This window comes from Antrostomus carolinensis, unplaced genomic scaffold (assembly GCF_000700745.2).
Source record: "Antrostomus carolinensis isolate BGI_N321 unplaced genomic scaffold, ASM70074v2 scaffold10176, whole genome shotgun sequence".
NCBI classification, from domain to species: Eukaryota; Metazoa; Chordata; class Aves; order Caprimulgiformes; family Caprimulgidae; genus Antrostomus; species Antrostomus carolinensis.
In genome coordinates this window covers 26360-53898 of record NW_010321146.1, presented here as the reverse complement: position 1 = coordinate 53898, position 27539 = coordinate 26360, and the positions used below count along the sequence as shown (strand labels likewise).

The 27539-nt window shown below is 37.0% G+C and overlaps 1 protein-coding gene across 1 annotated transcript; it reads right to left on the bottom strand.

Moving 5' to 3' along the window:
- On the bottom strand, window positions 1-27481 carry LOC104520176 (mucin-2; the record flags this gene model as incomplete). The annotated part of the gene is made up of 31 exons (XM_010169816.1): window positions 27397-27481; window positions 25472-25736; window positions 23181-23295; window positions 22406-22496; window positions 21899-22008; window positions 21441-21657; window positions 20871-20996; window positions 20024-20141; window positions 19554-19692; window positions 18799-18909; window positions 17732-17801; window positions 16628-16765; window positions 15884-16048; window positions 15197-15291; window positions 14191-14317; window positions 13272-13527; window positions 12299-12351; window positions 11908-12017; window positions 11325-11476; window positions 10745-10883; window positions 10109-10219; window positions 9640-9819; window positions 8444-8683; window positions 7059-7215; window positions 5791-5919; window positions 3669-3816; window positions 2749-2792; window positions 1992-2189; window positions 1601-1630; window positions 733-1230; window positions 1-240 (listed from the first exon to the last, which is right to left on the bottom strand). Coding segments are annotated over exons 1-31 (4642 nt in total), but the record flags the coding sequence as incomplete, so codon positions are not given.
- Between the last annotated feature and the right edge of the window lie 58 nt (window positions 27482-27539).

The following is a 27539-nucleotide window of genomic DNA, read 5'->3' as shown; positions in this document are numbered from 1 at the left end:
CTGGAGGTGTTAGGGTGACGGTGTATGTTGGTGTGGGCACAGATGTACTTATGGTAGTTGGGGTGGGTGTTGTGGTGCCAGGAACAGGCCTTGTTGTCTCCAGGGTGCTGCTGGTAGTGCTGCTGGGGGGTATCACGGTGGTGGTGACGGTGCTGCTGGGAGACTCTGATGGTGTTGGTGTGGGAGGCGTTGTCGATACAGGTGGAGAGGGCACTGTGGTTGTTGTGGGTGAAGGTGGGGCTGTTAGAAACAGCAGGGACAGAGAAAACAGACAAAGGTACCTGGTGAATGCAATGTTAGCCTGATGGAGAGGTTCACAGAGTACTGGGTGATTTCAGTAGTCAAAACCCACAGCCCACAGCAAGTGGCAGCCTGCAGAGCAAAATTGTTCCCAAAAGCCTACCAGGAGAATCCTTCCCTTCTAGATCTATAACCATAGGCAAGTGTTAGCACTGACAGAGGGAAAACAGGAGAAAGGGAAGAAATTCTGCACAGCCTCACCCAGACAATGCATAAAATGACAGTACTCTAAATCAAGGCCTACTCTGATCTCACACAATGGGTCCTTCTGGGAATCGTCTCTCCAGCAGACGGACAGAACTCCAAATCAGCATAAATAAGACTTCCTGTCAGCCCAATATCTGCTACAGAGATGACATGCCTCCAGTAGCTGACAGCCCTTTATTTCTCCTATGGCAAAGCAAGAGCAGAGAGTATTTGTCTGCGAAATACCTGTAGAGGTTGAAGTTACTGGGGTGGTGACCGATGGCGTGATTTCACTTGTGATGGTTGGGGTGGGTATGGGCGTGGTGGTAACTGTTGTTGGCTGCCTGGTTGTAGTGGTGGTGGGTACTGTTGTGCTGACGGTGGTTGAAGTTGCAGGTGATGTTGGACTCGGTCTCTGTGTAGTCTCACAAGGAATTTCACGCCACTCACAACAGTCTACCCTGATTTCATAATTATAGCAAAGTTGCCACATAGTTGGATCTTGCTCCTTATTTTTACAGATGAGTCCATAGGTAACATTACACTTTACTTTCTGACCAAGTTCCTCTAAGCTCACATCGGGATTATCCTTAGCCCTGCATTCAATTTTATCAGGAACTTCACATATTTTGTTTCCATGTTTGTTTCTTATTGCATCATAGGTTTCATAGTCACCGTCACCTTCTGTAGGTTTACTAACATCAAACCACTCAGTCCAATTACAGACTAATCCAAAGCATGGAGCTGCAAGAAAAGACAGAGATTCAGCATCGGAGCTCACAGAGAACATTCTGAGAAGGTTAATTTAGTATTCTAGTCCACTAAGGACTGAGGCAATGCATTGCAACTTGCAATTTTTCCATCAGAAGCAAGTTCTAGAACTGCTTCTATATTACCAGCTTTTCAACAGGAAGGTTTGCATCAAAATAAAATCAGCAAGCTGAAGCCTTTAAAAGTCTTGCTTCTGTCTATACTTATCACATTTTTGCAATTAAAAAAATATTTATTTTTGTTCTAAAAATATTTTTCTGTAGCGGTGGTCATCTTTAATTCACTCTTCTTTTAAATGTTCCTTTGATGCTTTTAACAACTTAATTTTCTATTTAAAACTTACTTGTAGATACTGGAGGGCTTGTAGTGGAAACTGAAATAGAAAAAAAAAAAGATTACTTCATCATCTGCAAGCTTTAGGAAAAAATATAGTAATAGTTTTAAATATCCTAATTATATTTTTTTCTTGAGACTACTGAGACATCAGCAGGATATTCAGATGCTAAAATATTTTTCAGAATTAGGATGGCATCCTGTACATTTATAGTTACAATTTCTTCCATGAGAAGTAAATCAAAGTGTTAAAAATCTTTCTTAGTGTAATGTGATAAAACTATTGATAAGTATCATTCTATTTGTGTCGACTCTAAGTCCATATATTTGTACATTTTATCTTTAAAGTATTTTCCTTAAAGAAAACAATTTTTAGATGCACAAATCTGTTGAAGATTTACCTGTGGTGGTGAGAGTACTGGTAGGAAAGGAAGTTGAAATGGTTGTAGGTGATTCAGATGTCGGACAAGGATAAATACTATCAACAACTACAGAACCATTTTCTGCACAAATATATGTTATACATATGTTGCCATTCTGTATTTGTGCCACAACGTCACCCACTTCATAACTCGTTCCATTGATGACACAAGGACACCCTGAAAGAAAGAGCTTTACTGTGCAATTTTTCTCCTACTAGCCAAGAGACAAAGGCAAAATACTTCTGGACAAGAAAGCATTTCCATGAGTCATGCATGCTGATTTCAGAGATATACCTTGAGCTTAGATCTAATACATGCACTAATTTCTCTTTACATTTAGAGGAACATTAAAGCATATCTAATAAGGACCTGCATAAAATGCTTGGAAGAACAGACTTACAAACAAAAATTGAAAATATTCAGAGAGAAATAACAAATTTACTATCTGACACTTTAATACTACACTTTCCGGGAGTGCGAACTTTCAAAGTGAAACCCATTAATTTGGATACAGGACATGGGGAGAAAGAATAAATGGACATGAGGAAAAGGTTGAACAAACAGTACTAACACCAAGGTTCAATAAAAGTGCTGCCTGATTTTCTTTGGCCGTAACTTTTACTTGCACTGGAAAAAATTATTCCAAATCAGTACAAAGTCTTTTGTGGAGACAGACATAGCAGTTCTATGCATTTTTTTTTCTTTTTATTGTAGAAAAAAACCAAACCTAATTTACCTGGGACTGGTGTACACTGTATGGATCCTGAGGGGCCACAGACACTAAAAGCAAAATTGTCAAAAATTAAAATGTTGTGTATGTTTTAAGGCACCTGTTAGCAGAGCCAAGAGTACAAAGACATAAATTTGTCACTCGATCTTCATTCATATTATTGGGTATTTTTCTGAATGCAATATTTTCCATTACTGCCTATCTTTATTTCATTCAAACTAAGCCATCACTTTCATTCTTTAAGTACAACATAGTAAAATAATCAAGAACCACCTTGTGTTGCAAGTTGCATTAGTGCAATAATAAGAACTGGTTTTCAGAGCAGTCAACTTTTTGCGAGATCAGGGGATTTTTTTTTTATCTCTGGTCACCATGTGGAGTCACAGATGTCAGTGCTATCGTTAATAAGGCTCTAGAAATGAGCAGTTAGGACTCAACTATGTCTTTCAGGGCCAGTACAGTTAATTTCAGATTACAGGGATTTTGAAATCCCAGTTTTAAGTGAGAATGCAAGGCAGAGAGAGTAGCCCCTTGCTTCCCAAACAGCCATGAGAATCAAAATGTTGTTCTAGAGACACACCCAGGTTTCATGCCATTATATCATCTATGACACTGTGAAAAGTGGATTTAGTGAATTTGCTAATACACTCATTTTAACAATGCTGTCAATCTGAAATCTGGATTACTATGAGTTTGGAAAACTATGAATGAAAAGTTTAGAATCTATCTGTATTGTAAATGCAGCATTTTTTGAGTTTAAGTCTCAACTGGAACAAACAGCATTGTTACTCTGATTTGTACAGATATACCAGCTCTTTGGTTGAAGTTGTGTCTCTATTTGCTTGAGGCCCAGTAAAGAAAATGAGGGGCTCTGCATACATAATTCTTTTCTGAATTACTGCAAAGGTTTTTGCACTTTTATATACCATTGTGTACAGTTCTCTTCTGTGGGTATTTCGCTCCCAGGAGGAACATGAGTTCCATTGATGTAACACCAACACTGATCTTCAGTCACACATTCCTTTGTCTCTTCATTATAAATAGGCTTGTCTTTAGGGCATCTAGGGTAGCAACCTGTTGATGACAAGTAGAACAGTAAACAGGATGATGAAAAAGTACAGAGTTAACTCAGGATACCTTCTGAAGGTAAATGATTCTCACTGAATCAAGCAGAGGGAAAGAAATTTAAAAATTCTAATTCAAATTAATTCTTGGACAGTAAGTCTTTCCAAAAGACTCAAATAAAAAAAAAAAAATCTCATTGATAATACTGGGCTGAGGAGGATTAAATAATAATTTAGTCATGAAAACTAGGTAAGTTGTTTTTTCCTAGTTCAAGATCTTGAAGAACCTCCTAATTTATATTAATTTATATTAATTTATATGGACAGCTACTAATTTTAAGACAAAGAAACATCCATTTTTTTTCTACAGATATTGAAATGTAATCATTATGTCAGTAATACTTTTGAGAAGAATATGAAAGTAGATTAATTAACAAAAAGGTTTTAACTACATTTATTGGAACACTAGACTTTGTTTATGTGCTTTTAACAGACCAGGTATCTCCACTCCAAACAGATAATTTATCTGCATTTTGGCCAGTAACTCAAATCACATTGGCAAGAAATTAATTGTCTATCAATTCTCATTGCATTTTTTGTGTAAATAGACTTTTAAAAAATTATTGTGTCCTGTTTCCACATAAACTCTCATAAAATCTAATTCTTAATTAGAGAAAGTCCTGGAGTTCTAAATTGCCTGTAAACTGAATGACCATGTAATTAACGGGTACTTAAAAGTCACTTCACACTGCCAGACTGTAGTAAAGATGTCTTAAGAAAAGCATGTTCTACATTTCCACTGAAGATAAAAAGGAAAAATAATTTAGAACAATAATTGGATATACAATAATCTACCTTTTGACACTTTCCAAGTCTTTCTCATAATCTAAACCAATCTGTTTCAAAATATAGAGTCGAGGGTTTTTCTTATTTTTATATTTTGGTTAGGTTTTTTGTTTTGTTACCAGCAGTTCAAACATTAAAATAGCAAACTCAAACTTTGGGCAGTTCTTTCTGATCCCTAAACTGGAGATCATAGAATCATAGAATTGTAGTGGTTAAAAAAAAGAGACTTCTAAGATCATCATCATAAACCCAACACTGCCAATTCCACCTCTAAACCATGTCCCTAAGCACCTTATCTACCTGAACTGCTTCCAGTCCAGACCAAAAAAGACTATGTGACCAAAAACGTGGCTGTTTCATTCAACTTCCTCATGTGGTAAAACAGAAGAGAATTGTGAAGTCATTCACATTGTTGGATTATTGCAGACTCCATAACATGAAATTCCTTTTAAGTTATCGAGCACAAGGACTTTCACCTACTAATATATCTCTACATACTTTGAGAGGTTCAGTGGGATTTAAATGCCTTGTGCACCCTCTAAGAGGGATGGAATGCAGAATAAACTGTTTTAGCCACACATTTTGTCTTAAAGCCTAAACAAAAACTACAAATGAAATACACTAAAAATGGAAGTAGCTCCCAGTAGCTCTCTGACAACATTTTGAAGTCTCTGCTAAGAATCCAATATATAGCAGCAGCAGTGGATCTGATATCAAATATATTTTTCATTGTAAAGACAGAGGGAAGCTGCTTATTAATTTAATAAAGTCAAGATCAATCTGATCCATAAAGAATGATAAGGTTAAAAAACTTCAACTATCAATAATTTATTTGCTGTGTAAAAGGTTTTCCTTCTCTTGAAATGCCCTTAGGACAGGATGCAAAATAACAATGGTGTAATAATCTTGCATGTTTCAGGATATTAGTTTTATGTCTGACAGCAATGTAACTATCACCCACTGGTGTTAATAAATAATAAATTACATTATAGGAAAAATTTATGTAAGAATGGAGAGAAATTTGGCACAACAGATTTAGGAACACCTTGTCAAGCTGACTGACTATTCCATATTCATTAAGTGGTACCTGGACAAATTTATATAAAATAAAACACCGAAATGGCAAGGAATTTATTACCTTCCAGGTATGGTACTGAAAAGTTGGTGCTGACATTATTAATCATCCTGCAGGTCATGATATTACTGCCACAAGGCTCATAGTGCCAGTCACACTCATTCCGAGGGTTGTAGTAGTCACAAAATATTGCTGATGAGAAAAAAAAAAGAGAAGCTAATTAAAAACATGGTTGCTGGAATGCAGCTCTGATCCGGCCTTAAAAAGGTACAAGCTAAACAAAGATACATGTTAAGCCAGCAAAATTTCTCTTGGGGTACAGGTCCTTGACTTTCTCCCACTATACTTAAAGCTAATGTACATTAAAATTTGGGGTCCAATCTTTGGGGCCAAATAATTTTATATTAAACGCTCAAGCTGCAGGGTGAAAATATTTGATTCAAATTAAAAGAATTAAAGAATTAGTGTTGATTTTAATTTAAAATGAAGGGTAAATTTCTGAGAGTATTTTTATTCCCTAGCTACTAGCAAACTCCTAAAAACTCTTGCAGTATATTCAAAATAATTCTACCTCACTGTATTACATGGGCTGAGAGGTATCTCCAGCAGGCCAAGAACAAGCATATAAAAGACATTATGGATACAACTTAAAAAAAAATTCAGCTTGAATGACTATGGACAGAGGAAGTAGCTTTTATAAACTTATATATCAGAGCTGATTGAAACTAATAACTTCTGTTTCACTGACTTCTTACGCTTAAAATCTACAACTAGTCTTAATTTCAAGCCAGAATGCATTTTTAGAATAAAATAAAATAAAAATTACATTTCTGCTCTTTAGAATCTCAAAATTTTGTTTTGAGCACTTTTTGGGGAAATATTAATTTAAATATTATTTTACATTATTTTATGACACACTGGTATGAGGATGAGCACCACGAATGGACACTGCTTAATATACTTAATACTGATTAGGTTCATCTACACACAAGTACTTCTGTATACTTTTGCTAAATCAAATGCTGAATAATTTGAAAAAAAGAGAGAGGAGAAAGGTAGCAGGAATTGCAGTTCACCAACTATCAAGCAAAACAGAAGGATGACTTGAAACCTAGCCTTAATACAAAAAAAAAGAGAGAAAAAAACCAAAAACAAGCTAAATAAAGAATTGAAATATATAAATTTACTAGTTCTTTTAATTCCCTAATATGCTGCAAAAATAAATTGCACTGCATAGCCAGCACAACCTTGCAGTGATAATATTAATTATTTATTTGATAGGCTTTCTGACAGCAGCCAGAAAGATCCAGTTGTGTTCAACTGTTACTCACGGCATATATCAGGAGTTCTCCAGAAAACACAGGCCTCAGCCTTGGTACATTCTTGAGCGTATGCAGCCACTGCAGAACAGAAACACTCACAATCCCCACCACTGTCACAAGAGCAGGCGTCATGAACACAAGCTTCATAGAAAGGAATAGGGTCCACCTGTTGGGGAAAGAAATTATGCCCTAGTTCATCTCCAAATTAGTTTTCAAACTAAATTGCTTGAGAGATCTCCTGAGATAGCAGACTTGAGATGGGCAGGAATGAGACTGTGTCTAAGAATTACCAAATCTCAAACAAATACTATAGGCTTGAAGCTGCTTAATGTATTTTGGATAATAATAGACTTAAAGTCATAAAAAGTAATATAAAACCTTAATAATTTGCTATCACTGAAAAAATAAAATAAGAGTCCTTGTCAGTGCCCAGATTTTCTAAGAGTTCCATTTTATTGCTTTCAAAACCAAGCTGGATTGATGCCAATGGAGTCTTATCTTCCAGCAAGCTTTGCCAACCAAGTGGTGAGCAGTATCAGGAAGGCTGGGCTTCACAAGCAAATATGAAACAGAAAATTTTGAGCTTGCTGGTTTTTGGAGTTCATCCAATGACACATTAGAAAAACATTTCCACTTTTTTGCTTGGAACTGCAAGAGGAGAAACTTAGATTGGATTTTAGCTGCTGAAGGAATCAATATAGAAACACATATTAAGTTAATGAAATTAATAATTCTTTGTGACTTTTCCACTGTGAGTTAAGAACAAACTGTTGTTAACATCACTAGACTTCAGGAAAGAGATAAGAAATAGAGAGGAGCACTCTGTGCACTGTGGTGTGGAAGCTGTGGGCCTATGACAGTCTGCAGGCACAGTACTAGCAGCTAAGCCTGTCTACACTGTGCCATGGCAGTGATTTCCAAGAATATCCCTCCTGTGGGTTGAATGTTACAAGAAGCAGTGGTCTCTGCAGCAGCCACCTTTCAAGTATAGCACAATTCTCTGTCAAAAGATAGGTCTGATGATTGCAAGGCCTTTCAAAACTTACAGTATTGTCAGTCTTTCAACAAGACAGAGTGCAACTGCAGCACACACAGACCTACTCAGGCTAGATGTATGCAGCTAACTTGCACAGCAGTAGCAGTGGAATTGTGGTGATGAACAGGCGCTTGTACAGCCAGGGCTGGAACCACTACTGACACAGTCCTGTCGCCACAGATTCTCAAACTACTTTGACTAAGACTAGCTGAAATGTGCTGACACCTGTAGCTGTACTGAAGATTTAATTGAAGATCAGTCTATTTAACCATCTCTTCATTCATTTCTGATGATTTCTCTGCTTCTGCAGTAACAGAAATGCAGTGTGCTGTCCCACCACTTACTGCCTTCTACAAACCTTGGAGTGACAAATTTTAAAGACTTCACTCCGGATGATGCTGCATTCTTTCTCTGCCCAGGACTTCCGATGAGGTTTCACATCACAGGGCTTAATCTCTTGTGTGACATCTGGACACATGGAAGACTGTTTCCAGGAATTCCCAAACTTCAGAGCACTAGTCTCCAGCAGCCCACTCCTTGTTGTAAAGTCATTGTTAGCCTTGTCATCAAAGTTACCACACAGACCACACAATTTCCCCTGGAAAATAAAATTAACATATCGACAGCTTTTAAATATACCATAGAAGTGAGAAACAGACTTTAGTAAAGTAAGAGCAAAACACTAACATTGAGTACATTTGTCCATGTACTCATCAAACTATTTGGCCTCCATGTCTTCCCTCCTTGAAACCAACTATATCTAGTGTATTTCCATGTCTGTAGCCCTTCACTCAACTTATAACACTAAAGACTGGCTAAGTCTATTTCAGCTGAGAAGAATTAATTTATTTTCCATTCTTCTCTGTTTATCGTAACTCAGCTATTAATATAAGCTTGAGGGAATTTCATTTGGCTCAAAACTGTTTTGACTAAAAGTTTCTAACATAATAAGAACCATTTCTTCATCCATGGAAAAAAAATGACAGGGACTCAACTTTTTCCAAAGAAAGAATTTAGCAACTTAGCCGCAATAGTGATTTTTGGGTAGTGCTATTTAGGGTACAACAGCCTCCTCAAGCAACAGTATGTCTCTGTTTATACAACCCCACACCTCTTCAGTCAGCCCAATGAATTCAGTACTCCATAATTCAGCATGCTGATTTTCAGAAATCAGAACCATCTCCATACACTGCATAAGGAATTTGATTTTAACTCAGAGCTGAGACTTCATGCAGGCTTCTGAGTGACATGCAGTCAGTTCACATCTCCTAAATTACTTTGGATGCTTGGCTCTTAACATTCACAAACTCAGAATGCCTTATATATTTAGCTTTATTGCAATCTTATGCTGTGTATCCTCTGCAATGAATTGTGATGGACTTTAAGGAACTCCAGTAGCACCTCTGCAAGCTGTGATAGTAATAATGCAAGCTAATCATCGCTGTGCAGAAGATACACAAATTAAACACAGAATCAGAATAAAAGAGCATTTGCTTCCTTATATCATTTATCTGTTCATACTACTACTTCAGAAAAAGACAGACAGGTCCTAACCTTGTAATCAGGGGTCAGCTTGATGAAAACAGTAGTCTTCTTATCCCAGATAAGCATCACACCATTGCTAGCCTCGATAACGAGGTAGAGGCCCACTGTCCTGTTCCAGTAACGGACATCATCACCAACGTCTCGCTGAATTTCTTTATAATCTTTGTTCTCCAATTTCAGTTCAGTTTTCTGGAAGGTAAAAGAGAAATATTTTAACACTTTTATGATGAGATAAAATATTAGCTGATCATAACAATACAACTCATTCTGAAACCAATAGCTCAAAGTCTGGGATGACTTTCCAAGCACCTTTGAAAGAGGTTTCAGTACCTGAGAACCTACACCTTTACAGATTAATTTGATAGGGCCTCTAGCTTTTACTTGTTATAGTCGCTTTTAGGGATGTGGCTTTGGAGCATTGGGGTTTTTTTTTAAATACTTGAATACTGATATATACTCACTGAGTATCATTACTCACCCCTAGAAACATTTTAATAGCCTTTGAGCAGGTGACTCCTGTAGTGCCACAAGGGACATTCTCTGTGATGATACTGAAGGAGCCACCAGAACCTTTGTCACCACAAAAATCCTATTGAAAAAGGAAAAAATGAGCATGAGAAAATTAGGTATAATATTAATTTTCTAGTTCAATCTAAAATAATTACAATCATTTAAATCTCCAAAATATAGTTACTGCTGCTTCATATGTTAAATCCTATATACATATATATTTATAGACATACAAACATATACACATACATCTCTGCATACACATAAACAATTAATACAGTCTCATGTGTGGCAAAACCTGGAAAACAAGTGGGCCAATAAAAGAAAATGAGGAACATATCTTTAAATATAAATATCTTTGTTTTCTATACTTAGAATTTTGATTTATTTCACAATTAATGATGAGCTGTTAGCTCTCACTATATTGTCCTGTTAGATACAATTTATTACCACTGTTTCAGAAAAAAACCAACATTCACACAACTTGTTTGCACAGAAAATACAGAATTTATCTTGGCAGAATGTCTAAACACCTCAGCAACAGTGAGAAAAGTAGATCTTCAATGCAATCAGATGCTATTTCAGCCCTTCTGATGAGCATTACCTGAGTAGCCACATATTCACAACTCCCATCAAAGTCATAGAACTTTCCATCAAAGGTGATATAATGGCCGCTTCCATATATCATACAAGTTCCATAGCACACATATTCAGTGCAGCTCCAAACCCCTTTTTGGCAGGTACTAGAAAAGAGCAGAAGAGTTGAATTTTCAGATCTCAAAAACCAGAACACAAACCAAGCATCTGATACAACGTGATAATGTGCATGATACCCATTTCAGTGTTTCAGAGTGTCTTAAGTCTCAACTTCAATAGTTAAGCCTGTTTTTAAGCCTATAGCATGATTTTTAACTCTCAACAGCTACATTTTTTTAGATCTGATAGCATTTATATTTAATAAATGAGTGCACTTTCCCAATAAGAGATGCCTACTGAAAATATAGGTAGCTATTACCCCAATATTTTCAGCACAATCTGTATTTCCTCAGATAGCAAAAAGTATGCCTGAAAATAAAGGTCTATACTTGCAGCCATTGCAGCCACTGTAGTACATAAGCCTAGACATGACTATTAATTCACTGCATAGAATATATTCTAGAAAAGAATACAAAATTGTAACTTACCAGGTGTTGCAGTCCACTGTCACCTTCTCTCCAGAAGAATACCACTGGTTGTTATGGATGCACGGGCAGTCCTTCTCCTCAACACAGCCCCCTTTCCCATCATCAAATAGCCCTTCAGGACACACACAGCCGGAGACACACTCTGCCTGGAACTGAGGAAAATAAGGAGAAATTGTTACTTTATGAAAAAGCACTGTGTTTTTCTTCCACTTCTTCATAAGCACTATGGTAAAAACTGCATTTATAACCAAACAGCCTAATATTGATTAGTTTTATAAGGTTTTTCTTTCTAGTTTTCTAATGTTTTTCTTTTTTTTTTTTGATTGTCTAAGAACCCAAATCATATTTTTCTTGGGAAGTACAACTTTACTGAAGACACGATAAAAAGAAAAAGAAGAGGAAAACCATAAGGTGAATCATCATGAAATGGGCAGCAAAGTAATATCACTGGGGAGAAAAGAAAGGAAGATTAAACCAAAAAGAAATAAACTGCTACTTACAACTGTATTTTCTGTGTTGCACTGTTTCATTTAAAGAATACAGAATAAAGGAAACATGACATGGAGAAAAATTGAATACATACATGATCAGTGCGAGGAGTATGACAGCTCAGCTGTACAGGCGTTTGCGAAGTCCACTTTGTGGATGCGTTGCAGTCAAAGTAGGTCTTGTTAGAAGAACATTCTGTTGTACCTGAAAGGTACATTGTTGGTTTAGATGAATCAAGAAAAGGCAAAAGAAATTTGTGGGAAAGGTGGTAGTTACTGAGACAGAAATCTCAGGGTATGTCCATCCTTACAAAAAGAGGGGTTCGGTGAAGACAGAACCAAGTGAAAATGTGTAATTGTTTCAGAGAAAGAGAAAAAACAAACTTGCAAATCAAATAAGTGGAGAATTCAAATAGAAAGTGTGGGTTAGGCTTTGGAGGTTGGGTTATGGTTTTATTTTATTCTACTTTATAGAATGTAACTTACTTTTCATTCTTATTGCCACTGAAGTACACTGGATCTTTGCATTTCGGCAAACACTAGAAAAAAATTGAAGTAAAGTAGAAATTGAAAATAAACCCAACAACCTAAGCTTGGTGTCTGCAATTTAAATCTAAGGATTTGTTTATACAAATTTTTGAGTATTTATTAGAGATGTTCTGCATAATTTCTATGATATTTCAAGGTGAACTCTATTGCAGTGCACTTATGAATTTTCACTTGGAGAAAAAGTGTAGCAAGACTCCAGGCACAGTGCATAGAAAGGTTATGTTTCAAGGAATGACAGCTATTCTGTTAGTCCTTAATACTATGCTCTTTGATGACTCAGGAAATAGATACTAATGAAACAGATCATAATTTAAAGCAAAGCCTTAATTTGGATACAGAGTATATTTTCCTGCCTATTCAACTCATATGCTGCAAAGTTGTTGACCTGTATGCTCCACCTGCCAGATGAGAGAAGGAAGTATTTCACAGCTTGCACTGATGATTCAGTAAATAGTTGTCAGAGTTCATTATAATAAACATTAGAATAATGAAAGTTGCCTTCTAAAGCCTGTGCTACAGTAAATACATATCAAGGGGACCTTCCTCCCATGGAAAATATCAGCAATCTGTTTCTGACAGAAAAAGAAACAACAATATAACACTATAGCTGGCTTTTTATCTTCCTTCTACCCCTCTGCTCAACAAAGCCCTATTAACAGTGCAGCTTCAGAGTAACGTTTATCTACGAAGTCCAGTAATCACAGCTCCAAACAAAGCTGCACTTCTCAATTATTAATAAATTCCACTGCAACGGGATGATACTTTACCCAGCATGAAGACGGTGTGAAATGTATTACAGGTGTTCATTAAAGCACCAAAAAAAAAAAAAAAAGCTAAGCAGCTTACAGGTAATAAGCAAGTTTTAAAAGGGCTTTTAACCCCTCAAACAAGAAACCACAATAAAACATACCAACGTTCTCCATCTTTTGTGAAATATTCCCCTGGTTCCAGATATGATCCCTTGTAATAACATGGGCACTTGGAGATGGGCACACAGGTATCCTGGTTATCCAAGTATGTATTATACGGGCAGCCACAGCCATCCACAGGAGCGAAGTCTTGCAAGCAATGCCTTTCGCCATCAGCAAGGGAACGACAGGTTTGCTGGCACATCGTAAGGTTGTAAAGGAAGATTTGATTTCCTGGGCAGGTAGATACTTCACTAGCTGGAGGGAAAATAAACAAACTGATAAATAAGGGAGGCAGGATGGACAATTTAACCTTGACATTCCCATTTTTGTTTCTTTGGCTGTGCAGGTTTTAAGGGTAAAAACACTCCCTTAGATTTTATTAAAGTACAGAAATATCCTAAGCCACAAGTACTGCTAACCTAACTTTGTTTACCAGTTGAAGATTTCTTTTTAACTGCTACTAATAGTTGCTACTTTCATAGCCATATTTTTTTCACATACTGATAACCAGAGAGAGAGCACATTATAATAAACTCCTAGTCTCAACAATAGCGTACTGTTAATGAAAAGCAAGTGCAAAGATAAACAAAGATATCGATAAGCAAAAATAATGTAAAAGCCATGATGGTTGAGATTCAATTAGTCAAAGACAGAAAGAGCATTATTGTTATTTAAACTGGGGAAAGAAGGTCAAAGTGAGAAATACGGCTTTCTATTTTTAAATGTCATGAAAAAATGACAGTTGAAGAATATAACATGAAGTAGTAAAGATTATAAACACTGTCCCTTTTAAGTCACTAGACATTTCTAAGATACTCCAAATCCCTCAACATTGAGATCACTGAAAACCAAACTCAGAGAACCTGATTATTTCTCCTGGATAATTAATTCCACAGGGATTACAGTTCCACTACTTACTGCAGACACTTTTTCTCCAGCCTCCCAGTATAATCCCTTTGAAAGCACAAGCTCTTGAGTAAGAGGACAGGGCAGCACACAAGCATTCTTCATTGTCTTCACAGAGGCAGGTGTCATATTTACATTTCTGAAACAAGAATGAAAGGCTCAGTAAGCCCACAAGAAACAAATGGGCAACTGCAACTCAGTTGCTATGAAATACCCTGTGTCCTTTTTCTGATATTGTTTTTATTAATTCCCATGATCAGAGAACAATGGAAGGAATGGACAAAGACCAGAGACTGAAAGTGCTGCTTCATTGAATACAAAATGAAAATGTTTGGATGCTCATCCTAACCTAAGGTAAGCTTCTTGAACCTTTAAGAAGTAGCCAGCCTCCTAACAACACCTTTCCTAAAGGATTTTGATACCATTCTTTCTCAGTGACAACTTCGAAATGCAGAGATTCATAGAAATCAAAAATCATAACAGCAAAATATTAACCAGATCTATGAGTTCAGACTGAGTTCCAGGTACGACCAAAGAATTTGGAGTTTCTTCTTTTAGGCTCAGGTAAGCCTCACTTACTGCTCAACAGTGATGAGCACAGGGGAAAAAGAAACCATGGAGATTCTGGCATGAAAATGATTTGGTGTTTTGTTGGGGTTTTTTTTAACTTAATAGCAACTACTGTGTAAGAGTAGACTTAAACTTTCTGTGCACATTTGCATCTCTTGAATCTTCTTTCCAGTTCAAACATCCAATCTGATAAATTGCACATTTAATACATAACATAATAAATCAGAAGAAAGAATTTACCTTTTTCTTCAGCAACATCCACGAGAATCTCTTCATAGGAGATACTTCAGATGCATGCTATGCTGCCTCAGTTAATAACTGCAAAAACTTCACTAGCTCTTATGGGCAAGCTACTTAGTAATGTCTCAAATGTTTGAACCAAGATAAATGTTTCAGTTACCCATCTGAAAAAAAAAGCAGTACCAAAAAGCATACAAGATTACAATACCTTATAATATTCTGAAGGATCAATGGTTGAGTGACATCTTGCAAAAGGACCCTCTGAGTTTTTCAGCAAAGAACACCAATGCTCAGCATAATTTGCTGCAAAAAAGGAGAAAAATGAAACGATATCATTACATTCATTACACTTTCTTGTCTTCCTTGTGCCATGCCTAGGTATGTTGTCATGTAAATGCGATGCAACAATACAAAAGAGAGAACTGTAGGCGCTTTGGAGAGTGCAGAAACTACACACAATCACTGTACATGTTTCCACTCTCCGATTCAGTAGACACACAATCACAAAATCAAAAACCATATCTTACTGCTGCAACTTGTCTACATGGAATTGTGACAATCCTTTCCATTTGGGGACCGTGAAGCTGAGTTAAACATAGGGATAAATAATACAAGGAAATAGAAGCTGCTGTTGCAGATAATACAAATTAATGATCTTGCTTCCTTATCTGCCAGCTCAGGATTCCTTCACAATGACTCCCTAAACTTTCACTTCAATTTGATGGGAAATCAGTGGTCATATGTAAACACACTTGCAGAAATTAATTATTAATTTGACAATCCTCTAAAAAAAACCTTCAATGTCACATGACAACTCTTACATGCCTGTTGCAGAAATGCACAGCAAAAGTTGCTCATTCTGGCAGAAGCCAACCACCTGACTAGGTGTGCTTACCACTTTCAATGCTGAGACTGCAGGGGTCTTCCAGCTTCTCTACCTGGTCTGTACAGGTGGACTGAGCTTTCCAGGTGTTAGCAAAGGCAGATCCTGTAGCTTCTACCAGCCCACTGCCTGTTTTAAAGTCATCACCTTCCATTCCATTAAAGTTTCCACAAAGACCTATTGAAAAATAAGGTTTTACAAATTTTACCTAATTATTACTCAGTCTCGTTATAAAAGGTCAAAGGGAAAGGGACAACTGGTCACAAATATTAGAAACAGAACTTCATACAGATGATTATTCCACCTTACTATTAATGCATACTATAAGTACTGTGGATTTAGGAGCCCTATTTTAAACCTTTACCTCTTGAGAAGGATAATCTTCATGAAGATATCTCTGCCTCAGGAGACCACTGCTCTAACTTGTATTTTTTATGCTTTCTGACGAAATTAAACCCACAAAATGCACCAAAACCCTGCTTTTGTGGATAGTTAAAAATTAACCTGAATACAAAAGTAAGAAATATTCTAAGAAACATTAACATACTGGCACTGGAGTGATAGAACACTTCAATATGAAATAATAAAAATGTATTTCTAGTTTACTTGCGTCAATTCTCTTCCAATGTTTTGGTTTCTACTTTTAGTTTTCTCCTCTTGAATCAATAAGTAGCACAAATTATAACCCAGTAGAGAATAATGACTCTTCAGCTGTGGAACAGCATGGCTTTGCTTCCCATTTGAATAGACACTTGCCTTGAAGCTTTCCTTGAACTGATTGATCCACAGTTGCAAACAGCTGCATGACTGGAAACAACTGGATCTGCAGCTGAAGCCCAAAAGAAGTTTGTACAAGAAGGTAGTAGGAAGATGGCTTGAATATTGAGAAGCTGGCTGAAAAACAAAACATGAACTGTGCGGTAAACACACACATAGGCTGCTGAAAGAAACACTTCTTAGCTTCTAAGGTATCACCTGCCATGAAAACTCTGAGATCAGGATTAAATTAATAATTTTTTTCCTCTAAAAACTGCTAGTCGACTAGATACAATGCTGGTCCCCACTAACTTAACAAGCTGATTACCAATAATGACTCATCCCTGGGATCAGAACCCAATTCAGATTTTCTGCAATGCAGCTTCAATGCAAACTCATTAATGCCAAACAGTCTGAAGAGTAAGAGATTTTCTGAGGAACTGTTATCCAGGCACTGTTGCACACAATAAGCAATAGGCACTTCTCTACAAACCAATACATTGCTAAATACTACTAATAGTAAAATGTTAGATGCTTATACATAAGTTAATTAAGTTGTTATAGAAAAATCAGCAGAACTGACACACAAATTCAGCATAGTGAAGGAACCAGGCTTCCTAATTCATAGAATCATAGAACATCTCAAGTTGGAAGGGACCTGTAAGGATTATTGAGTCCAACTCCCTGCTCCTCATAAGACTACCTAAAACTAAACTGTATGACTGAGTGTCATCCAGACACTCCTTGAACTCTGACAGGCTTGATGCCATGACCACTTCCTTCAGGAGCCTGTTCTTCACCACCTCTGGGTGAAGAACCTTTTCCTAATGTCCAATCTGAACTTCCTCTAACTGAACAAACCAAGTGACCTCAGTTGCTCCTCACAAGTCTTGCCCTCGAGACCTTTAACAATCTTGATCACTCACTGTATACAGAGTCAATTTGCCCATTAAATTCTCAGTGATGACTATTAAATCACATTCATCCCCAAGTTGCTCAAAAATCTGAACAAATTTCATATGTCTCTCTTTGCCTCTGAAAAAATACACCCCTACATGAGGAGTCAGTTGTGTGATGTGTGACACAAGGCTATATTTCCCTTACCTGATACATGGGGCACATTCACTGTCATGTCATTCAGTGACACGCTGCCATCTGCTCTGAAAACCACCACCTGTATAACAGCAAATAGAATCAATGAGATGCCAGGTACTGAGAGAAAAAGGAACTAAAAAAAATAATTGAGGGGAGACATTTTGCGCATTTAGACTGTCACTAGAAATTAAAATCTTTGAAAGGAAGAATCTGTCTGAAAACTGAATGTAGCAGCAGACCTGTAGGATACAAGTAAGGTCTGGTCTTGCTATTCAGTGTTTCACTTACACCTGCCAGCAACAATTTATAGAAGTAACAAAATGTAAAGCTCATTTATATTGGGCACCTTGATTTCAGTAAGTAAAAGAAAATATTGGGCCTTCAGGATCTATAGCAAGTTCCTGTTTCTTATAAAAGCATGTCATAGCTTCAGTGTAATGGTTTAGTATGATTCTGGCGTGCTAAGAAAGAAGTTTGTTAAACTTCTTCATGAAATGATAGTCTGCACACACAGACATATAAAATGATGGGTTTCTAATTTGCTTTGGTTTTGTTCTATTTATGGTCATGGAAGACCAGAAACATGTGATGAAAATTATGGGTACCTCTATGTAAAATTATGTAAAAATATAGACTAGATATTCCCATAACCAAACAGAATACTAAAGTGAACGAAATTATTAATATTTAAGAAGGTTGGATTGTATCACCATTCAAAGATGGGATCTCTTCTGAAAAAGACTCAATCAGATCTATAAAATTATATCTGAATAAAGTAAAATACTGTGACATGAGGAAGAATGGTACTCTTACTTCCAGCCAGCCTGGAATGCAGTGAGAATAATCATACAGCACAGAGCAGAGAAGGGAAGAGAGTAAAATGTCAGCTTATTTGAATCTCATCTTTTTTCAGTTCAAGTCTAATTTGAGTTCTTAAGACAGAAGCCTGTGTTGTCTTTCATCCTGAGGTGCCTTATATATCCACAACAGCGCCTCTAGAAGAATTACTTATTGCTCTACAGTAAGGGAAATATGCTAATTTTCAACATATGTAGCAGAAACTATGGAACACTTACATTTTTTTTGTGATCTACTAACAGCACAACAGTCTTCAAACAGGTCTGCCTGTCTGTGGAGCCACAGGGAGCCAGCTCTGCCAGGAGAGCATGACTGTTATTTACAGTACCCTACAGACACAGGGAAATAAATGTCCATTAGTCTAATCAACAATCTTACAAGATGATTTCCAAAACAAATATTAAAGTCATCAGTTACAATAACAATTACCATAGAACTTAGCTATTAACACCACTATTTCAGCACTGGCTCTGGATACTGAACCATCTTTCAAACAAATTCAGTGGTATGGTTTCTAGTTCAACAATATCTTTGTCATTCTCTAGAAGAACAGGCACCAGATATTTCAGGGACAGATAAATGAAATAGCTGCCCAGCTCCTTTCCCTAGTTAACTCTCACACTCAGCTATTACAGATCTGGCTGAGCGCTTCTAATCCCGAGAACTGATAATTTTTGCAGTCTACCTATCCATGCAACCAGAGTGATCCTTTGATGTCTTATACATGAAAGACTCCACTGGATAGTGATAGCATATGTAGTGTACTATCCAACCAAGTTAACCACCCACTGCAGTAAGTGCCTAACACCCCCCCTAGGGCTATTAGAGCCCATCCTGAATTTTCCAGTATGGCTTTTAGCATTTCTGCTTCCCTCATCCCATAAAAATGGAATAAAACAACAATTCACAGCTGTTATGTATCAGTGCACAGGCACTTGTGTTTACAAGAGAAAAGCCCTGCAGTACACAGTACCTTGGCCAACACATAGTAACAGTCTCCATGGAACGTGTATTTCTTCCCATCAAAGGTGGTAATATGGGAACCTCCTTCCACTGAACATGTGCCTGGACAAGGTAAATCTTTGCATGTCCATCTGCCTGAATCACAGGTGCTAGAAACAGACAAATAATCAAAAAATGCTTGTAGATATTACAGGAGCTGAGAGCGCTGAAAGCATCTGTATATCTGGCAAAAAGCAAGATATCCCCAGGTGATTTGAAACTATCTTTGACCACTTCCTTAAGATTTCCCCTCTCCCATATACAAGAAAACTTTTCAGAAAATTGTTTGTATAAACATGTAACATAAACTTTAAGTCCTGAATGCTTTCAAGAAGTCTCCTGTGATTAAGTTGTGACTAAGTGGAAGACTGAAAAACACAGACCCGTTACCAATTATTTAGGGCCACAAAGATGATGAGGGGCCTGGAGCATCTGCCTTACCATTCTTCACATTCACTGGTAAATCTTTGTCCAGGTGAATACTCTTTTCCATGGAGTTTGCAGTGGCACTGGCTAACAGGTATGCAGCCTTTTTTAGTAATATCATCATACACAGTTCCTGTAAAGCACAAGAATAAACCATTCCAGCACTTTCTGAAATAAGCAATTTCCACAGAAGAGAAACTCTCAGAGGATGAATGTTCTCAACTTGACACAGAAAGCAGAGGCTGAGATTATCGAAACTGTGAAGAACACTGTTTCTAATTTTTATAATACAAGACAAATGGAAAACATTTCTATCCAGCTTTGAAAATCTATGTCTATCCATTTATATAACTATATACAGATGAAAAGCTTAATATAAGTATACAAGAACAATCTCAGAATTTTACATATTTAGATTTTCAATCTTTCTGGCATACTCTGTAGACTGCCATTGCAATTTTTTTTTCCTAAATTTGACAGAAAGTCTGCAAATTTCACTCACTGCCCCTCATTATCACCCTCTGGGCAAATGATGTCTATTGTCTCAGAATCACTCAACCTAAAATCCATGATTTTCTATATATTAGCAGAAGAACATCTCAACCATTTGTTGAGATGTTACAAGCATATTTATTACCTGTCATTGTGTTAACATGACTTAACTATAAAATGATAGAATAATTAATCAATGATGACCTCCTTTTTTAAAAACTCTATAATTATGTTCTCCTAGGGGGGGAAATAATGAGTAGTAGTACTAATTTTTAAGATATAATTTGACTACATTTAATATTTTAGTTATGACCTCCTTTGCCAGAGCTCTTGGTTTTGTTTCATATACAACAGCTAAAATAACACTTGCCTTCAGGGCAGAAACAACCATCCATGTGGTGTTCCTCACAAAGGCTGCTGGTTTCCAAGTGTGAGCAAGTATCCATGCAGGGTGAGCTGCTTTCTCTATATATCATGGTATCAGGACAGGTCTTGGCTGAAAGAATGAGAAAGACACCATCAGTTATTTCCATCATTCCTCAGAAACCACAGGTCATGTCCCCTACTCCCCTCAAGTCAGTGGTGTCCCAAGCAAGAATATATCTGGCAGAGCATGTTCATTTCTGAACTGCTTTCCCTGCTTTTTATATTTCCTTCTTTTCATCTTGAATAGAGCAAATTATCCCAGTCATCTGCAGTATCAGACCTCACAGTTTTTTACTGGGAACAAAATTTCTATGTGCTCAAAAAGATTTCTTAATAACAAAGGTAATAGAAGAAGAAAACAGGGAGAAGAACATCATATGTAGTTTATTGCAGATCTGGTATGAAATTTATAATATATGCCTATAGTTCTGTAAAGAAGGAATGAATTTAAATGTTTTACAGTGCTACATCTATGGAATATTTGTTTCTTTGGAAAATTTATACAGCTGCTTACGGCAAAAGTGCTGTGTCCTCCATTCACCCGGCCGGCCACCCGCATGTGAACACTGGCGAGAATACTCAGAGATGGTGCTGCAGAGGCAGAAGGAGTCCTCGTTTCCATTACATGCACACTTGTCCTGCATGCAGGCTTGGATGTACATTTCCAAATTAAGACGTAACCGACAATCAGCAAATGCAGGGGAAGTCAGCAACCTCTCACACTCATCACGCTACGGAGCAAGAGTAGTAATATTTAAGACATTTGTAAGCACCTGAGCTTCTAGACACTTCCTGTCCTGTCATAAAAACTCTTGTCTTCTGAACAGCAACGGTTATTCCAGGAAGAATGAAGAAACCATTTGCCCTGGAAGGGACAAAGTCTTCCCAGATCCTCACACACCAACTTTCCATAGCACAGGGATGTCTCCATGTGGCCATGCAAATAAATGGAATACCACTAGGAATACTCACATGCCCATTACAGCTTGGAAGAGCTTGAGTTTCATCAGGATCTTCACATTTGGCATTGGGTTTGCTGATCTTCTGTAAATTTCCATACGTAATTGAATTGTAGCTTGCAACTAGGAGAAAAAAAAATTACAAAGAGGACTTGCTGAGTCCCAGAAATTGACAACAAGGAGTATCTGATTCCTGAGACTCTACTGATCAAGGAAAACACTGTGGTATCAAATATACCTGTCAGACACAGGTCTCTGCTCTGAATTATGTCTATTATGTCTAAGTGTGCTTAAAAATTTCAAGTGGTAATGAGAAAAGAAGGCCAGTAGAGAAAAGAACAAGATGATTCATCTGGAATAAAATAATCTTAAACCAAGAATGCAGCACTGGAACATAATGTTTATTCTGGGGCAATCACAGAAACCTCTGAGGTGAAACTTGCTCTCCTGTGATGCTCCTATGTACAATTCTTATCAGCCTATCTTCTGTGATAACTGTCAGTGTGGTAGGATGACTCACTTCCATTGATAAACTCATTGTAGATTGGAATTCCATTGTAATCCCCACAGAGACCACAGGTATGGTTATTAAATTTGCTGTCAAGCTCCACCTAGGTAATGAAAAGCAAAAGAAAGAAACAGAAAAGAATTATCTGGAGCATGAAGACATTCCAAAACAAATGTGTTTGCTCAAAAGGGAAATTGCTAGATGTCAGAAGTGATGGTAAAACCTAAACTCTTAGAGAAGCAGCTATTACAAATAAATTTGTAACATAGTTAAAAACCAGACAGTAAGATGCAAAACAACACAGAAAACAAAGAAGTGACTGAAGCTCCTGTATTTCAATAATGGCAGTAACCACCATGGTGATAGAGATGAAAAGGAAAGCATTCTTAAAATCACAGGACTTTTTTTGTTTCTCCTTTTTTTCCCTACTAGGATAAAATTTACATCTTACTATAAATTAGGAAAGTCAATGATGGTAGTCCTTTAAAAGAGAAACGAAGAAAAATGCAGATTGGATTGTGAGGGTGCTCTAGCAAAAACATTATCTATTTCTCAGAAAGCTCCTTCTCACTTTCTTGAGACCAGTAAGATCATCTGCATGCTACATCTATCACATTGCAGAGAAAGGAACTTCATGTTTTTAAAGTAAGGTACTATGAGTGGCAGTTGGATGAGTCAGCCTAACACTCTAGCCCTGTTCAGTTCATGAGACTCTATTTGTGTTCAGTATACTGTAGTCTTTTAAACCCAGGAAATACCAATAAAAAAAGACTTGGATCACACATACCATCAGTGCATCTTCATGATTCCATATCAGAGTCAGGCCTAATTTAGCAAACACCTTGGTGTAAATGTCATTGCTCTCAATGAGCACACCAGAGCTGTAGTAAGGTGTCTTCACACTAGGAAGAAAATCACAGATTTTGCATTAGTACAGAAACATAAGGGGTGACATGGATGTCCATAATAAGCCAAATAGCCTAATGAATAGAGAAACCAGTCTCTGTCTACCTGCTCCTAGCTGCACAGGATGCCTTGAGTTAATGAGGCATAAAATCTCTCTGTGATAGCTGATGCGATAACTCATTGCCTTTAAAAGGCAAAGCAATTTTGGAGGCAAAACCTCCCCAGGGGTACAGGTTCTTTAAGTAAAAAGCCAAAATGTCAGATGTCTTCAACTTAATCAAAGGAAAATCAATCATCATTGTGGTATTAACAGAGGATATTCAAACACTTACTAATCATTTACTTCACTGAAAGAAGTAACAACATAAATGGAAGATCTCCTTTACCAAAAGATCTGACAACCATTTCAGACAGAATGAATGTTCCTTTGCAAGGATCTTGCTCTTCAAGGGAGAGTTCAAAAAGCACAGGCAGATACAGAGCCTGCCAACAAACGTTTGAAAAGAAAGGAGCATGCTAAGAGGAATTCAGTAGTTTGTGTCAGTAGTTGATTAGGTTTTGGTTGACAGGACCAAGCTTGTTTAAGGTGACAGCAAAGCATGTTAATGTGACAGAAGGTATTTCGCAGAAGGCTGAGCATAGATGTGTTTGTGTGATAAAGAATCAATTCACCAGATCTCTCTCCTGTTCCTGTATGTCTGTCTTACAGTGCATTATGCAACAAGTCACACTGCTGAATTTCATTCAGCACTAAAGGGATTGTGGCAAGCAGCCTCATCCTATAAAATCTAAAGGACTAGAGTCTGTTTAATCAGAAGTAGTGTAAACTGGAATCCAGTCAAAATAACCAGTTCATTTTCTACAGATTTGCCAATATAATTGTTAGATGTCAGCATTCATGTTTGTCTATGTACATCTCTGCTTAACAAGCCTCTTGACTGGGAGAATTCAGTCTCCTAATTTTCTGTCACTGGGATTTCTCCAACTATTTATCTCTGGCATTTTTAACACGGCCAAATGACTTACACATCTAAATATTGGGTGGGAATTCAGAAGCCATTATTTCTGCTTTTAGCTGCATTGCTCATTCTATGGACAATGAGGTCTTAAGAGATTCTGTTTTCAGAGAGGAATTATAAAGGACTATAAAACACTGGGCAGTTTTTCATCTTTCAGCTATCATAGCATGGAATATTTAACTTTTTTTCCAGTAGTAGGACATTCAATCAATCAATGGATCAGGTACCAAAAGACAAATTCATACATTTTTCTACTTTACAGTTTTCATTTCAGTAGTGTGAAATGTTATTTTACATGACAATGGACCATATGCCATTTAAAGAGCAATATGGGAAATCAAGTTCTACAAAAAACTAAATCATCCATGCAGCAAAAACCTGTTCTACAAGCTTTCCATTCAGAAGGGATCTATCGCTTTATGAACAATACCTAAGATAAGAAGAGGCTTGGTTTAAGAAAAACTATTTTAAAGGATTTCTAAACTTGTTTTTCATGCAGTTCTTTTTAAGACCTGAGTACATAATAAAGGGATTTTTCAATTTGGCACAAGAATGCATTTTTTATAACTTCACGCCATTTTGTTACACATTCTGGTATGATCCTTGGAAAACTGAATGTTATTTTCTATCTTTGAACATATTTTAATTGTAGCAGCTTCCAAACTTCAGAGTAAAAGCCGAGTTCTGGACAAAACCCAGTCCTACAATGACAATGGAAAGGATTTTTTTTAACTTATGCTAAGATGTACTAAAACTAATTAGAAACTAATAGCCAGTTTCTTCCATCTTCAGAACTATGTCATAACCTGTAAGTTGCTTCACTTGTTTCAGTACGTACATACACTGGAAGGACAGGCTAACGAGAGGAAAAGCCAGGTTAAGACACTACTTGGCACCGATAATGGAATCAGACTAGTTCCTTGTGCGACCATATTACAGGAGGAGAAAAATACTGCAGCTCTCTGTGAAAAAATACATATTGCCACGTACAAATTAGTGTAATTTTTGATCTGCATTATATCTGTTATAACCCCTTGAGGAATGGCCATTGGACCTTAAAGAATTATTTATGAATATCAGAAAAAAACACCTCTCTTCTGTCATAAAATAAGAGAAAAAGGCTCCGGAGAAATGCATCTTCAAAGGAACTTACATCTGCCCATCCACCACAGCCAGTTTTGGTCTGAGGTACATTGTAAAGTCCTTGATGGTTATCAGAATATACTGGATCTCAGGGTGGTTGTTGCTGTTCAGTGCACGCTGGATGTGGACGGAGAACTCTTTGTAAGACTCTCGGCAGTCAGAAACAAAATTATACTCGCAAATGCCAGGGAATTGATAGACATCTCCATCAAAAGTTTTGAAATGGTTGTTTCCCCAAGTGCTGCAGACATAGTGGCCATGGTTCCTTGTTCTTCCTGTTATGTGATGAAAAAGAAATAGGCATGAAAAGAGTGAAATGGATGAGCTAGCATCAAGAAAAGGTAAGCGTTGCATTCTACAGGAGAAGCCACTTGCAGTTATGTGCACAGTGATTCCACAGATCTCAAGCCTGATCAAGTATCTGCTATTAATCAGAAGAGATATGAATTTCTGATGGAAAATAAGACATTAACAAATACTGCTGAGACTTGGGTATATCTTATCATCCTCACTGAGGTAAAGGAACTCGTCTGCATGAGATGGGGAAACTTAACCTTCTGACCACTAACAAGCTGGTTCATCAGTGCAATGGAGCTGCTCTGACAAACATATGAATTTATTTTGAATCACAGTATTATTTTTAGCAATATTAAATATTTCTAATATTTATTTCTAATATTTCTAATATTCTAATTCTAAGAGCTATTTTCTTCTCTGATGCAACATGCACAAGAAAGGAAACAGAGTCAAGAAACCAAGGAAGTAGCACTCCTACTCTGGAAGGCAAATAGGTTAAACGTTACGAAATTACTTGTGCACAACACAAGTTTTTAAACAATCCCTTCTTTTCCTAACAGAAGTAGTGATTTCTGTTACTACAGAATAGAAATTCTTCAGAAGATAGGTCAGAAAAATAACCATGGTAGAGAAAAAAAAATATATTTTTTAAATTTATTTTTTGCAATAGCAACAGATTAAGCTGATGATATTTGTTCCCTTCCCGGCCATCTATAGCAACAGATTATACAAATTAACACAATATCTGATAAATCTCAAGATGTAGACTAGGAGTGAACATAAAAGCTGAGCATACTCAGGAAGTTTGCCAAGGTACCAAAAGCACACATGCCACTCAACTTCACTAGATTTTATTGCAGTATTTAATTTGAGAAAGCAGAACTACCACGGAGATCTCAGTTATTGTACTTTGATGGTATCAATCATACCAGCTCCATCCAGCCAAGCTGGTACGCTCCTCTCCCCAGAAGGAAGACTACACAGAGATTTTCCCAGAGCTCACAGCTGGTATATCAAATGCAAAATAATCTTTCCTCCCACTGCTGAATTCAAGATGCACCAAGACAAATACCCCAAACCTGATCACTGCACAAAATTCTTCACCTATTCCTCCAAAAACAGTTTTCAGTATAAGAGCTCTATTTCCACAATTTAAAAAAAGCTGATAACAAATAGAGTAAATTAGAGCTTTTACAGAAGGATTATTAATGTCCTGAGTGACAAAATTAGCTTTGGGCAGTGTTACTACATTATGTCATTCCAAAGTAACTGAATGCACAATCACCCACTTCCTTCATTGCTATGACACTGAACCTCCCAAACCCCTAGAGCTGCTTTCTGCCAAGCAGAAGTCTCAACACATGGAAAGAAAAGTAACACTGAAAATATTCCCCAAGCACATCAAACTAGAGATTAATGCAGTGGATATAGGTGCTGATCTTTCCAAAGAGAGCACCATCTACCTATGTTGGCTGAGCCATGTAACCTCAGAATTTGAAAGCTTAAGAAATTTAAGACACCTTAAACCTCCAGTGCATTATTTAAATGCACTGTCTCCTTCTTCCTTTGCAATGGTATTTTAATTTTCTCCCTCTTTTCCAGGAGTCAATCTGCTACCATTCAATTTCTAGAACTTACCTTTTTTTATTTCATTCGTATAGGAAAGCGCCAGCCAGAGCATGAAAAGGCTGGCAACTCTTAGCCCCATGGTGGCTAAGGTGGGTGAACTAGGAACTCCACTGGAAAACTTTTCTTTATATAATATCCATTGATGCAATTGA